The sequence below is a fragment of the Meriones unguiculatus genome, chromosome 1 (genome assembly GCF_030254825.1).
Source record: "Meriones unguiculatus strain TT.TT164.6M chromosome 1, Bangor_MerUng_6.1, whole genome shotgun sequence".
NCBI lineage: Eukaryota > Metazoa > Chordata > Mammalia > Rodentia > Muridae > Meriones > Meriones unguiculatus.
In genome coordinates this window covers 7,305,450-7,321,795 of record NC_083349.1, presented here as the reverse complement: position 1 = coordinate 7,321,795, position 16,346 = coordinate 7,305,450, and the positions used below count along the sequence as shown (strand labels likewise).

General features: G+C 39.4%; 1 protein-coding gene across 1 annotated transcript in view; it reads right to left on the bottom strand.

Moving 5' to 3' along the window:
- Wdr11 (WD repeat domain 11) overlaps nucleotides 1–16,131 on the bottom strand; it is a 46,379-nt gene extending 30,248 nt beyond the window's left edge. Inside the window, exons 1-10 of the mRNA XM_021649358.2 lie at nucleotides 15,946–16,131; nucleotides 14,873–14,984; nucleotides 10,418–10,571; nucleotides 9,057–9,230; nucleotides 7,454–7,640; nucleotides 5,304–5,469; nucleotides 4,603–4,717; nucleotides 3,683–3,878; nucleotides 3,287–3,390; nucleotides 285–461 (exon numbers count right to left, since the gene is read on the bottom strand). Of these exons, the coding sequence (XP_021505033.1) occupies nucleotides 285–461; nucleotides 3,287–3,390; nucleotides 3,683–3,878; nucleotides 4,603–4,717; nucleotides 5,304–5,469; nucleotides 7,454–7,640; nucleotides 9,057–9,230; nucleotides 10,418–10,571; nucleotides 14,873–14,984; nucleotides 15,946–16,031 (1,471 nt within the window). The 5' untranslated portion in view covers nucleotides 16,032–16,131. The remainder of the gene's footprint in view (nucleotides 1–284; nucleotides 462–3,286; nucleotides 3,391–3,682; nucleotides 3,879–4,602; nucleotides 4,718–5,303; nucleotides 5,470–7,453; nucleotides 7,641–9,056; nucleotides 9,231–10,417; nucleotides 10,572–14,872; nucleotides 14,985–15,945) is intronic.
- Nucleotides 16,132–16,346: the final 215 nt, after the last annotated feature.

Sequence of the window (16,346 nt, the reverse complement as noted above, 5' to 3'; positions counted from 1 at the left end):
CAGCATTTCTGCTCCTACTGCACTAAATGATAACTCATAGCTATTGCTATTCCTCAAGCTTTTTGACTGTCCCAGACAGTCCCTGATATTTCAGAAATGTGTTGACAGAGATAATCTCAAGCACAGGAAAACAAGATAAAAAAATATTTTAAGAAAATTTATAAAATTTCCCCCATTTCACTTCTTCTTTTAAAACATTCCTAGAGAGAATAAAGGACTTTCTAGGAATAAGGAAATCTAAGTATTATAAAATGAGTTTAACAAAAAATAGGCCAAGTACTCACCAACAGCAAGAAGTGGCTGATACATTTTAATGTTTTTTGTGGTCAGTGGTGGGCACATCCGGATGGCAAACTGAGGAGCAGGTAGTCCTGAGAGCAGTCCTGTCAGCAGGAATTTAAGATGCACTTCCTGCAGAATGGAGCCTTTGGGGTGCTCTTCTCCAGCAATGGCACTTTGCCCTAATATGTAATGAAAAACATAAATGATTAATTAGAAAGCATGCTGTTCTTAAAAATCTAAGTATGTTCACCAGATCTAGAAACAGGTCTAGGGTAGCAGTTCACAACCTGCGGGTTGGGACCCATTGGGGGAGTTGAAGGACCCTTTCGCAGGGTCACCTAAGACCATCAGAAAACACGGATATTTACATTACGATTCATAACAGTAACAAAATTAGAATTATGAAATAGCAAAGAAAGTAATTTTATGGTTGGGACTACCAACATGAAGAGCTGCATTAAAGGGCCGCAGCACTGGAAGGTTGAGAACCGCTGATCTCAACAGGCTTACAACAGCTCTAGCGCGCCTCATGGGTCTTAGGTCACACCACTAATTCAAGGATTTACTTCAGAGACTCAGAGTACATCACTCCATGGTTAGGCTGCCCAGAATCCAGGGAGTGCTTCAGACAGAGCTCCTGGGAGAAAGGCACTGAGAAAAGGCTTCAGAAAGAGAGCAAGAGACCTGGCTTAGAGCACTAGCCACAGAGTGAGATGCTGCAAGACACACGGCCTTACTAGCTTTCTGCAGGGCTGCTTTTCAGCGCGAGGGACACAGTAAGGTAGTAGCCCCCACACACACACAAAAACCCTCAAAGAGCTCTTGATCTCTAATAAAAAGCCTTAATGTATCATCATAGCTACAAAATATAAAGTTTATCATGAAATATTTTATATTAAACTATGTAAAGTAAAAATAATCATATTAATAAAGAATATATGCAACATACAAAGTATCATTGTAGATAATACTTTTTTTTGAGACTGTAGCCTGACTGACTTTGAACTTGCTTTGTATCCCAGGATGACCTTGAACCGATCCTTCTGCCCCTACCTCTGGGACATTACAAGTTTCTGACAGTTTTGGGATTACAGGCCTGACAATAAACTATTAAGTTGCATTATTTACATACACATTGTTTATGCAAATTAAACAATGACTCTACTTAAAAAAACCTATCCCAAAAATATAAGTACAATAACTACAATAAAAACAAGACTGTTCACTAAAAATGCACAAACTTCCCTCCTATAAACCACTATTGAACACTGGATTTGTCAAAAGTATGAAATAAAAAACGTATGTACACTGCTAGGTTAAATTATTAAGGACCAGTCAGTATAATCCTTTGAAGCTATCAACTTATTTTAGTAATGTCATTCTGAAGTCTACACAGATTAGAGAAAAAATCATTAATTTATTTCAGTTAAAACAATCCTTTGGGATTAGCTATACAATTTATACTAACCAGTGAAATATTGTAAAAAAAAAAAAAAAAAAAAAAATGGAGGTTTAACAGATGTACCATGAACAGGATTAGCTAGGACCTGACTCCTGGGAACCGCCATGTGTTTCAAATAATTTCCCATAAAAGGCAGTTCACACAGTAGGGCAGCTTAGGCCTCAATGAGCAGTAGCCTTTACCTGGTAAATGTAAGCCAGTCTCCATAGCTCACTGAACTGCTTTCCATTAAAACCAAGCATATGGTGTTTCAAATTAAAAGTTTTAATTAAAATGTTTTCAAGTGACAAAGCTTTATTTAACACTTAAATAAATTCCATTGTCAAGAACTGTGTGACAGTCTGCATCTTTTGTTTTAAATACTGTAATTTGATCACCCAGACACCTAACAACATAAAAATTTACCTGTGTATGGGCTTCATGTCACTCATTAGTTTTGTTCATTTGCATTCATAGTTCTTTTTACTTTAATATTTTATACTAAAATAGGCAAAGTCAATTAACTCAGAAAATTCCTAATGATTAAATAATTCTGTAAAACCTATCGGTGAGTCCAAATTTCCTCACAGGGATTTGTCTGGAATAAGAACTAAAAGATGTAGAAATTGCAGTACATCTACACAATAGAAAATTACTCACTGATAAAAAAAAAAAAAAAAAAAAAAACAAAAAACAAGGAAATCACGAAATTTGCAGGTAAATGGTGAGAACTGGAAAAGATCATCCTAAGTGAGGTATCCCAGAAACAGAAAGACACACAAGGTATATACTCACTCATAAGTGGATACTAGACATATAATATAGGATAAACATACTAAAATCTGTACACCCAAAGAAGCTAAGCAAGAAGGAGGACTCTGGCTTAGGTGCTCAATGCCCATTCAGAAAGGCAAAGAGGATGGACATAAGAGTAGGGAGAAAACAGGGAACAGGACAGGAGCCTACCACAGAGGGCCTCTGATAGGCTCTACTCTGCAGGGTTGAGACTCATAGCCAAACTTTGGGCAGAGTGCAGGGAATCTTATGAAAGAAGTGGGATATAGTACGACCTAGAGAGGACAGGAGCTCCACAAGGACAGCAACAGATCCTAAAAGTCTGTGCACAGGGATCTTTTCTGAAACTGATACTCCAGCCAAGGACCACTCATAGAGATGGCCTGGAACCCCTGCACAGAGGTAGCTTATGGCAGTTCAGTATCCAAGTGGCCTCCATAGTAATAGGGACTGGGACTGTCTCTGACAAGATTGGCCTGCTCTTTGATCACCTCCCCCTGAGCGGGGAACAGCCTTATCAGGCCACAGAAGAAGACAATGCAGCCACTCCGGATGAGACCTGATAGACTAGGATCAGAGGGAAGGGGAGGACCACCTCCCTTTTCAGTGGACTGGGAGAGGGACATGAGTTGGGAAGAGGGAGGGTGGGATTGGGAGTGGAGGAGGGAGGGAGGTACGGGGGGGGGGATACAAAGTGAATAAACTGTAATTAATAAAAAAAATTAAAAAATATCTAACATGCAAGTTAAAGAAGTAAAAGAAGCTTACCAATCATATTATCTAGGGAAAGGTCTGGGAGTTTATTCTGTAGCACTCCTACAGGAATCCCACAGAAAGACACTGGTGAGTATAAAGGTGATACAGCGGAGCTACTGCAAAGACAGAACAATCAGGCTGTTACACATACTTAAAGCTTGCATTACCATCAGGTACTCAAACATCAACATCAGGCCATGACGTTCTTCTTTTATAGCAACAGTTACTAATCTTGGCCACAGGTGAAGCACTGTCAGAACATAATTCCCTAATGATCTAGTGTCTATGTCCTTTAAAATGGTTTTATAAAAAAAAGAAAAATGGCCCTCCTCTTTTTACATGATTTATATAAAAGCAGAAACAAACAAACAAACAAAAACAATCAAAGCCCAAACTACATTCACTCACCTGTTCCGTGCATTTCGACTGCACACAGCAGACTTGAGTTCCCATATCATGACCCTGCCATCGCTCACTATGAGGGCAGCTGCATTCTCATTAACAGGACAGCACACCATACTGAAGGGACGGACAGTTTTTGTCACCCTGATTGCATCACACTGGCTTCTCAAGTCATAGGTAAGCTCCTGAACAGGATCTGGATCTTAAAAAAAAAAACCAAAAAACGAAAAACAAACAAACAAAACACTGTTTCAGATGCCAGTAAGTAAGCACAGAAACAAACAAACAAACAAACAACCTGTTTTAGTGTAAATAACCTCAACGAAAACGAGAGCATTCTGCCAGTAGTGCAAACTGCCCAAACAAGACTCATGTTTTACTATTACTAATTTCTTCAGATTATAAAAATAACTCCTATAAGTACTGGATCCATGGGTAGTCTCTAAAATGGTAACTAAGATCACGACCCTTGACTGCTTTGAAGGACATCAGTGAATAGCGCACTGTGGCGTATGCTTTGCGGAAGTCTAAAAACACTGCGCTTCATAAAATTTCTTCCGTTTACGTGTACTACATCATTTCACAGAAGCACTCTAGTCTCCAAAAGATCTGACACTTGGAGACTAACCACGCTCTGTCATTTTACAATGAAAGCTATCACAGAGCAAAAGTCAAGGAGCGCAAGGCTAAAGGAATACAGCAGACATATTCACAACAGGAGCCATCTATTTGGTCCATGCATCCCTCAAGAAAGAATGACAAAGTACTGTCTCTCTACTGTACAAAGAAGGCATCAGGCATTTGCACTATTCTATGTCACATGTGTAATTACATTCTAACTCTTTCTCAAGACAACACTATTTCATGTGACATTTGTAAGGCCAGAAGAGAAATACCACTAACATCTCTGTAAGATGTGTTCCCACCTGGTTCATCATTTGAAGTTGTAAAGATGCTATTATAAGACCTCCGGACACGTAAGGTGATACAGCCATTTTCATGTAGGCAAAACAGACCGTCACGTTGAGAACAGGGTATTACCTTTAAACAGAGACAGGCTAGTTTGTAAAACCCAACAGAGCACTGAAATAGACCATGAAACTCAAACTCACATTTAAAGAATATGGACAAAATAGGAGACACAAACATGCAAACATATTCTCCAAGTTTTAACAAAATGAACATTTTAAAAATACATTTGTAAATCTAAAATTAACTTGTCCTTGATATCTGTACAAGATGAAGTATTGTTTTGGTTTTGTGTGTGTGTGTCTGTGTGTATGAGTACTTTTGAGACAGAGTCTTCCTAGATAGTCCTGGCTGGCCTGGAACTCACTATGCAGCCCAGGCTGGCCTTGAATTCATGTCAACCCTCCTGTCTCAGCTTCCTGCAAGATGGGCTTACAAGCACATATTACCATTCTTGGCTCTTAGCTAGTTTAATACATATTCCAGTATCGATTAGGACAATTTCTAGGTAAGCCTGACCAATCAGAAGTATAGGAAATAAAGAGTGTTGAATAATGCCATTGCTATCTCAGTAGAGAGAAAGGGACAGACAACTTTTGCAAGGTCATGGACTCCCTAACAACATTCATAGGAGAATGCAATTGATACACGTAGATACCTGCAGAAACGGAACTCCTGTTCTCTCTATTGCAATCACACCAACTGTTTGATTCACTTCAAGGTCAAGGATTAAAATCTCCCGAGGGTAGAGCAGCAGCATGTGGTTCCTTTTTGAAGGCAAATAGGCCAACTGGAGGCAGTCATTGAGAGCTACAAATTCAGCACTGAGAAAAACATAAGAGATGAACTGCTGTTGGTATCAGCATCAAGACCCAATCACACAAAACCGATGAGAGAGGGGGCTATAGCTGGGATACAAAGTGAATAAACTGTAATCAATAAAAAATAAATTAAAAAACAAAACAAACAAAAAGAAGAAAAGGAATAAAAAATTATTTCCCGAAATGACCAAAATGGATTAGCAGAAAAACTTAGATCTGCTAATTGCCAGAATTCAATTATGACAAAAGCATTTTATGGGCAGGGAAGACACCATGTTTCTAAATCTTTGTGGCCCACAAAGTAAACAGCCTAGAATTCTGATTATGAAAAGATGGTGGCTATAGCACTGACACTTACTCACAAGGGTGTTTTATTTTCACTAGAAGTATTTTATACTAGAAGTACTAGACTGTTGAAATATAACTTGGGATTGAAACAGAAAACATTCAGAGTAACGAGCACCACTGAACCTGGAGTACTGGACCATCCAATGGTCTAGGTCAGCACCTCCTCTGCTCTGTCCTCACAGTTTAATGTCATCTTAAACAAACTAAGACAGTTTCTTCTCTTCCATTTTCTTCTATGCAAGTATGACATCAAACCTGTTTTTTTTTTAAGCTACTAAAGAGTCTCAAGGTTCATTTCAGCATCTTTTATTAAACATTCAATATTTTGACATAATTACATTGAAAGCTTTCAAAGTTTACAACTGAGTTAATTTGGGTGGCTAAAAAGAGAGGGATCTGTATTATATTAACCTCCTTGCTGCCAACCCCAGTTGTGTGAGCCCGAATGACACTAGGGCCCAGTTTCTTGTGTATAATAAGAAAGGCACAGATGCCCAGGGCTGGAGGAGACTGTATAGGTCAGCGGATGTTAAAGTATTCAGTCCAGTTTACCTAAAGGACAATGAAGCATTTAAAAATGCTCAAGATCACATGATAGTTTTGTCAAAGCAAGCATGACAAAACTATTTAGTCTGCTAAATGAGTACATTATTTGCTTGCAACAAGGAATCCACAAAAATGTAAAGTTCTACTAAGGCAATCTTTAACTGTTGCAGCATACAGTATGAGATAAATTAACCAGTAAATTTAACCAGAATATGGCTTGATATACAAAACCAGTATTTATCCATAAATTCAAAATGTGGTTACAGCACAATCTTTTAGTACATACAATTCAATTAATTACTTAGTCTAAGCAGAATGATCTTAGCATATTAAAGATTATTTTAAAACAAAAAGAAAATTTCAAAAGCTATAAAAAATATAAAATTGTAATTCTAGAAAAAAAAAAAAAACAAAAACAAAACAGCCATCTATTTGTAATGTAATCAAATAGCTCCTGAAAATTTTATTCAGGTGCAGTTTCGTAACAGTAACAGCTCCTGCTCTCTGAATGCATGCGACAGGCCTGACACTATACTAAGTGCTGGATCGATACCCTGCCTGCCCACCGCCGAAATAAGCCTCTAAACACTTTAAAACCCTGACTCATAGCTGGGGACGGTGAAATCTGAACGAGGGTAAAGATCTGCATAGTCAGTGCCTCCTCAGCCCCCAGCTCTCAGCCAGGTGGGCAAGGAACACCTTCACTCGCATACAAACCACCTCTTCTTGACTGGGCAAAGGACACAGGACCTAAGTGAGCAAATGTGTCAATGTGAAAATGCAGCTTCCCCCAGTCTTCATGTCTTCAGTGACCATGACTTTAACATTAGCTCATATTTTCACAAGTTAAATTAGGAAGTGATAAATGTTAATCTGTAAAATCAATAAGGAAGTCTAGCACTGTCGGAATGAAGAGGACATTAAATGCTGGGTCTCTCCAGGGGAGAGGACAAAAAGAAAGTCTTCTCCTTTACTACATTCAGAATTAGTGGAGGGGAAAAGGTAAGCCAAAAGAGAAAGTTTATCTTCACACAGCTTTTAGAGGTGATGGAGGAGAGTTGCAAGTTCTAGTAAGTCTTACCTTTATACTCACCTAGGTTTCTCCTGAGTGATTAAAATCTTCACTTTATTAAGAGCCTTCTTGGCTCCTGTGGCTGCAGCCAGCTTGTTATGAGCTGGGCTGGTGTGTGGGCTAGAGATGTACACTTTTTTCCCAGGGCCCGAGGGTGGCTTGGATGGAGAAAAGTCTGAGATGAAAACAATGCCCTCGCTGGTGAGTACTGTATTGAGAGAAGCAGAACTCTGATCAGGATTTAACCAAGTTTAGGTCACAGCTCTAATCTAGCCCACTGAGTAAGAGAAGGGAACTGTGGCAGTATGAGCTGGCAATGCTGCACCCCTAACGGTGTAATGCCGTCCCACAGAAAGAGGTGGTCCACTACAACTCATGAGAAGCCTCCACGCTGAGCTTCTCAGGTACATCTTATATTAAAAAGAGTTTGTAAGATTATTGCCATACTAAACAAATATTGGCTCTTTCAGAGAAAGTTCTATGCACATTCTTTCATTCCCTTTATAGCCTGTAATTTCAAAATCTACTTTTCAAATACATAATCCACACAGGAGGACTACCACATGTAAGAAACTGTGTGTCACCATTAGCCAGGCTCAAATACTGAATAATACTACATTTTTATGACCAGTCTGAGCTACTCAGTCTAAAAAGTTCTTCTCAAGCCTGACCATGAACCTTAAAAGTTTTCTTTTATCTGTCTATAGCTAATTGTATACACATATAAAATTACAATTTTATATTATACATATGCAAATCATATGATTGTGTGTATGTGCACATGCACATGAGTGCAGTTGTTGGACCCTACGAAGCTGGATTTACAGGAGGTTGTGAGCCATCCAGCATGAGTGCCAGGAACCAGGCTGGGCTCCTCCTCTGGAACAGAATATCTTAACTGCTGAGTCATTCTGGTAGCCCCAACTTAACACCTCTTAGTATACTAGAATTATGAACTCACTTCGTTCATAGTTTATAGTCTGACTCTCTCTTACTAGAACACTAACTCCATGAAATTGGGAAACTACGTCTTGGTTCCCAGAACAGTAATACTAGCTAGAACACTATTGTATCACTGTGTAAAGAGTTTTTTCTAAATAATAAAACTACACAAATATCTGCCTAAAACAAGTCTCATTTTTAGATAATTTGATCCATAAAACACAAAATATTGGCAAAAAACCACTTCTGTAAGAAAAAGTCTCATGACCTTCATTTGTCTTTTACATGAAATAGCATTAATTAGAATATTTTTTAAACAAGAATTTTAGCTACAGGTTAAATGAAGTTCCTGATTCAAGTTCTGTAAGCAAAGTCTACTTAAGTCTGAACTAGATTATTGCAGTAGCTCTCTACTGCAAGCTTGTCCAATACTGCTCAACTACGAATTCAATGTGTGCATGACTAGCTCACATCTCTAACAATTAAAGTAGCTGCAAATAGTGTGAGGTTATGACTCAGCGTGGACATTAGGAACTGCAGCTGTAATACGGTGTGCTGGGCTGCTCCATGGTGTTCATGGTAAGTTACTGAGGACATGTAATGTGCGTATTTTGTGTATATAACACTAATGTTATTTTCAGTACCTCCTATAACTCATTTTCTACAAATAATTATTACTTACAAGTTAAATGTGAAGGGTCAAAAGGGTCAAAAGAAAAAGAAAGGATGTTGTCTGCATAGCTCTTCTTCCACAGTTTAGTGCCCGTGTCTGCATTCCAGAGCACAATGTAATTTGGTGGGTGGATAGCGAGCAGCAAGTCTCGGGAGGCATCTTGATTCCATAGCCACTGCACATCTATAAAGAGCAGAAAGGTGAGGGCAAAACCATTGGACATCACTCCAAAGGGCTGGCCACTTTGTTCTTGATACTTTTTAGAGTGTATAACCTTAAAATCTATTATCTCCCCAATTTATGATATAAACTCATTGTAAGGCTAATACTATATAGAAACAAATTGTCTGGTTCAGATCTAAAGTAACCTGAGATATTATTTTTAAGGAAAATGTGCAATAATCTTTACCAGAAACTACAGAGACTTTCCTAGTCATGGTCAAGACGCGCACTTCACTAATGCTTTTGTGGAGTTACTTGATAACACTGAAGCTTTTCATATTCAAATCAATAAATATCTTTGCACAACAGTGTTGCTTAGTACACAGCACATAGTAAGTATTCAATAAATTCTGTAAAAATCATTTGAAAAATTCTCAAGGCTCACTAGTTAAAGGGCTTGCCCTGCATGCCTGGGGACCTGAGTTCAGATCACCAGAGCACATGTAAAAAGCTGGATACAGATGCATATATCTCTAATTGCAGCACTGTTATGCCTAGATAGAGGCAGACACAGGATGACTGCTGGAAGCTCACTGGCCAGCTAGCCTGGCTTTTGTGGTAAAGTTCCGGCCTCAAACAAAAGGTGGAATGCCCCTGAGGCCCGACCTGAGAGCGCTCTCTGTCTTCCATACCACAGGCATGTGCCTGTACATACACATGCACCCAAATTCCCCTACTCACATTCCCTCATATCCCACACACATGCATGTGTAGATGTGGTTTTTTTCAGCTACGCAGGAGACCTTCTCAAAGACTTGTGTAAAGAACACTGTAATAATCTTAGAAGAATAACAGTAAAAGAAAAAAGCCAAGCAACTGTTAGGAACATGAGAATAAAAGTTTGTTAATCTCTATTATTAAGTACTGATAGCTATTTCCCTGCAGTCGTAAAGACAAAATGTACTTGATAATATATACTTTGGTAGCTCGAGAGTCTCATCAACATAGCTGAGGCCAATACTGAAATTAACAAATTTTTCTATAGTATGAATCAGTTAAAATTTAAGGCAATAATGTCTAAAAGAATGTTACATTCCTCTCTGTAGACAGGCTAAACACCTTTAAGAGTTACCATGGAAATAACAAAACCAAACCCATAGAAAGCAAAACGAGGACAGGAGCATTCTGAGAGTGAGCCAACACCTCACCTTGGATAGGCTTGGCGTGCTCCTGGATCTCACACTGCGCGACTCCTGCTGCTACGTCCCACACAATGATCTTGCCAGTGGCATCAGCAGACGCCAAGCGCAGGCAGTATGGTGAGCCGATGTTATGGTGATAGTTCTCCCTGGCCCACTTGACCTAGCATGGAGGAGAGATCAGATCACACACACAGTTGCATCAGACGACGATAGACATCATTCTCACAAACATTAACCATTCAGACTTAAAGTTTGGTATGACTAAGTAAAAAACTAGTATTAATTTTGAAGTTCAGATATGTGTACTATTTATTTTTAAATATTGTACTTAAATTTAAAAAAAAATCAGAGTGCCTTTCAGATATGAAAAATTATGCATACCCTAAATATTCTGGTAACATCAGGTATGAAAACAACAAAATCTCTTAAATGTCTTGGTAAAGTCCCTCCCACACCATCTTGGAAACTTAGTTTTTCTAAAATTGAATTTTGGCCAAATATCTAAAATCCTTTATGGCTAAGAACATATTCCTATATTCTATTTTCCTAATTAAAAAGAAAAACTTAGAGACCTAAAAACTTTTGGAGGAAAAGGAATAAATGACCCTCTCAAATCTCTAGCTGTATTCTTTCAGAAAGAATACTTTCTCTAAAACAAAATTTATGTTCCATAATTAAAATTCGTATTAAAAATGAAAAACAAAATAAAGCTGAAGAAAATGGATCAGTAGGTAAAGTGCTTGCTGCATGTGAGGACCAGAAATCCCCAGCACCCACAAAAATGCGGGTTGGGCATGGTGGCCTGCCTGTAATTCCAAGCAGGGGTGCTCACTCTGAAACAAGCTAAATAACTAGATTTTTCAAACTGATGCTGACCTTTCGGATGAGGAAGAGGCCCTGCGGCAATACGTAAGATGGAAAGCCAGTGAGTGAGACTCACTCCAGTGTCAACTCCTGGACTTCGCGTAAATGTGCACACAGTACTTGTGCTGGCCAGTTTTGTGTCAACTTGACAGGCTAGGGTCATTTTTGAAGAAGAAAACTTCAGTGGAGAAAATGCCCCATCACATGGCCTGTGTTATATTTTCTTGACTGATGATTTATGTGGGAGGGCCCGGCCCACTGTGAATGGTGTTACTCCTAGGCTGGTGGTCTTGGGTGCTGTAAGAAAGCTGGCTGAGCAAGCCACCAGGAGTAAGGCACTAACTAGGCAGTGTTCTTCCATGGCCTCTGTATCAGTCCCTGACTCCAGCTTACTGCCTTTGATTTCTGGCATGATGGGCCACAGCCATAAGATAAAATAAGCCCCTTCCTCTCCAAGTTGCTTTCGCTGTGTTTTACCACAGCAACAGAAACGCTAACTGAAACTGCCCCAGGAACACATGGGCCCACACATAAACAGGGACATACACATGCACACACAACACACATAAGCAAATACATTAGAATATAAAAATAAGGCTTGGCCTGTTGGTGTGTTAGTAATTCCTGACACTCTGCGGGCTGGGGCAGAAGGACTCCAGGCTCAAGGCCAGCCTGGGCAATGCAGCAGCATCCTGTCTCAAGATTTTAACCAAGTCAAATAAGAGCTAGGTATGCAGCTCAGTGGTAGCACACATGGGAAGCTTGTGCAAGTCCTACCCAGCATCACAAGTACAAAGTAAAAATAAAATTCCACCAAAACTCTAAAGTAAATCTGATTAAATTTCCAAACATTAAATATTCAGAGTCAGAAGTACAGCTTATCGTTATCACCGTAAACCAGAGCATTCCCCGGCTACTCCCGGTGCTCGTGGTCCGCCTTCCTGTAATCACTTCACTTCTTTTGCTGTTACTAACCCAAGGATGGTCAGCTCCACGGGCAGACCACGGAGGCCTTGAGCTTCTAGTCCCTAACCTCAATATAGATTCCAAATTTGTTGTTCAGTGTGCTTGATAGATGAACATCATAGAGTTTCCAAATATACAGAAACACTGGTCAGCACATGTGTGTACACATATAGTCACATATAATGAATGCCAAACTAGGAAAGAAAAGTAACACATTACAATAGAATTTATGGAGAAGGCGGAAACAGAAGTTTTCTGAGTACTCATTTAACTGATTTTTAAACTCCTCAGGTGAAACTCTTTTTAATAAATGTGTCTAAATGTGCATGCTATGTCTGTGCACATATATATACATTTACATTTGAACATCAGGTGTACTATGCATAGTGTCTACACACAGGTACATTCAATGAACTTTTTTTTTTAAATAATTAATTTTATATGCATTAGTGTGAAGGTGTGAGATCCCCTGGAATTGGTGTTATAGACAATTGTGAGCTGCCATGTGGGTGCTGGGAATTGAACCCAAGTCCTTTGGAGGAGCAGACAGTGCTCTTAACCACTGAGCCATCTCTCCAGCCCCCTCAATGAACTTTTATTATATGCAGTTTGCAAATGTGAACTCACCTACTTGCTATCATCTGTTTATACCCCCAAAGACAATACCTGTAGAGCATTTGCAGACAAGGACAGCATGGTGACTAACATGCTGAGTTGACCAACACATGCATGTGACCAGCTGTGGGAAAAACAAGGAATCCTTACTTCAGCCCTCACAGTGCAAATAACTGTCCATCTCAAAGCTACTTACTGGTATGTTTTCCATAGTTTGGCTTTTTCTTGGCTAGCTTATTATTTAAAATGGTCCCTAGCATATTGCTGCTTTCTGTAGCTAAATGCAAGAGGTTACAATGTGCCCAAACAGAAAAAAAAAAGGGGGGAGGGAGTAGTTCTGTTCAGGGATGTAGCTGTTGGTAGAATTCAATTTAAACAGAAATACAAATACACAGAGGTTATATGCTAATGAAGAGATACAATGTGTACCCAGAGGCTCACAGGAAGCTGACTGCTTAGCAGAACAGAGGTGTCAGTATTTCCTAACTCAGTGTCTACAATAACTGTAGGGACTAGAATTACTCTAAATAATAAGAAATGTGTATGTATGTACATACGTGCAACACTGAGGTCTATTTACATAAATTCCAAGAAGCATAAACATTTGAAATGTCCAGCTATGTACATCAATCTACTGAAAACTGAAAGGAGAATATAGGAAGATACAATTCATACAGAAAAACCGAGGCAAGAATTTCTCATCAGTAATGTGAGTTAGAAGACGGTGAAGTGATATTTTAAAATTACTTCTAGAAAATAAAATTGTCAACCCAGAAGTCTATGAGTCTATGTCCTTTGGGAATATTTAAAACAAAACAAAAAGGCAAAATATTTCCTCAGACGAGCAAAAGTTGACAAAATTAATCAACGTATTCAATGAAAGAATTGACAATACTTTCCTCAGACAAAAGAAACTGACTATCAAAGCAAAGCTTGAATCTGCACATAAATGAAACTACAGAAAAAAAAAAAAAAAAAAAAAAAAAAAAAACAAGAGAAAAGAGAAGGGAGAGGGAGGACAATACTTCCACCCCTGAAAAATTCAGAGTAAAATCTCTCTACTTTACATGAAACCTAATGCTGAAGGACTGGGTGCCATCCCCTAAACTCAGGAAGGAGATAAAAGTATCACTTAGCATCACTGAAGTTAGAGGTCCTAGCCAATGCAAAATAGAAAGAAAACAAATTAAGCAAGTACAGACTATCACATTCAACTGCTATATTTAGCAGATGACATGATTATAACTATGTATAAAAACCCACTCCAAAATTACTAGCTCTCATAAGTGATCAAGATCATAGGATATAAGTGAATATGTTCTATGATGTATTTTTCTTCAACCTCATATCACATACAAAAATTAACTTAAAATATATCAAGGACCTCTATAAAGAGCTAAAAATAAAACTGTAAATTGTCTTGAGGTTGGAGAAAACAAAGATTTCCTGGATACAGTACAAGTAAATGCAAGAGTAAAAGAAAGAATAAATTATATCACAATTAAAACCATTTGTTCTTGAAAAGGCACCATCAAAAGAAGTAAAAAGATCAAATAATAAGAGAAAATATCTGCAGATCATGTGTCTGATTAGGGGCTCATATTTCAAATACACTGCTAAAGCTCTCAACTTAATAATAAAAAGATAACACATTTCAAAGTAGGCAAAGAATCTGAGTAGGTATTTTAAGAAAGATGCACATATAGCCAACAATATGTTCATGATTACCCATCAGAAAACCACAAATCAAAACCACAGTGAGACTCACTCACAGCCATAAGATGGTTCAACTTTATATTTTCAGCACCTGGCAGTCGAGTGTTCAAAACTAACGGATGAGTGAGTGAGATGGGAAATGACAGAGCTAGTATTTTCAATCACATTTCAAACAGCCCTAAAACCAGCACTTAACAATTCATTCTGGATTGACATTACGTTGTGTGTGTGTGTGTGTGTGTGTGTGTGTGTGTACGGGCGAGGCAGACTCTTATGGGACTGCCGTGTTATTTAACTTACCTTAACAATATCAGCTTTATGTTTTTCTAGAACTTGGAGAGTTTGGGCAGTACTGGAATCGATGACTACCACAAGTGAATGGCATCCATATGCAATTAAACCTTGCCAGCCCCTGGCAAAACAAGTGTTGAGATGTAAATACAAAACAAAGCAAATCAACTTTCCTCTTGCTTTCATGAACGAATCTTGTTCATATATGCCACCATTAATAGAATTACTTAATAGTATGACTTAAAGTCAAAGGCTTGTGATACTGTTCTTTATATAACGCCCTAGTTAAGTTTATAAATATTTATTGAGACTCATTTTCACTCAGATGAACAGTTCTAAAAGATATGTACACAGAGCTTTAATGTGCAAGCCAATCTGTGCTATTTTTGTATGCACACACCTAGTCCTTATTCAGTGTCCAGTAACACTTATTTTTCTAACAACAGAGAATCCACAATGTGCCTAGGATAGTGACTAGTCTTAGTCCTTCACAACTAGACAATAAATAAACAAATAAGTATGAGAGGTTTTAGCCTCCGTGGCAACATTCCTAGAACCATAACAGCTATAGAATTTTGCTTCCCGTTATTAGTTCTTAGAACTCGGGTGTTACTTTACTGTGGAAAGTAAACGGGCTGTGGAGAGGCATGCGCTTCACAGAAGCCAGGAAAGATAAAGGTGGCAACAGGTGACAGGACAGAGTCTGGGGAATTGTTGAATGGGTGGATCTAAGTGGAAAAGAGGAGTATGAGCGAGTAAGAAAAAGTCAGGACCAGGAAGTGGTAGGGAGACGGAATGGAGAGAAGCCCTCCCAGGTCCAGGCTGGGGAAAAAAGGAAATGGGGGCAGTAAAGGAATGAGGTGCAGAGAAAAGAACACAAGAAGGAAACTGTCTGCATCGAGGACCTGCCCACTCGGGGCATTTGGGACTTATATAACAACAAAAATGTCTCAGCTAAGGGAAAATCTGCCAGCTGTGGAAGGCCAGCCGCGGTCCAGGCGAGGGGGACCGGAAGCACCCAGCTCTTCCCCGTCCCCTCGCGACCTGCGGCCAAGACCAGCGGCCGGAAGCGCTGCCCTCACCAGTCCACCGCTGCCTTGTTGTGCGCGTTGAGCGCCCCGGTGAGGGTGCGCGCTGACACCTTGAAGTTCACGTTGTAGGGTAACATCGCGGCGGCACTGCGGCCCTCCCCACCGCCAGGCAGGAAGCGAGACGCGCAGTTCCTCCGTTCCAAACTCCGGGTAGCGGCGTCTGCGCCGCTGTTAGGTTCCGTGGGATTCCCAGGTTCCTCTTTACAAGAGTCCGTCCTCTCTCCAGGATACAGGTCTTCTAGGTTCCTCCCTTTCAGAGTTCCGAGACTGAAGTGAGTCCCATGCCCTGAGCCTGCTGGAGCTACGTACAGGAGAAGGGTTCTGCTATTAGTTGCATCTTTCAGTTTCACTTATAATTAGAACAGACCATGACACGAAATTCAGGCTATTGA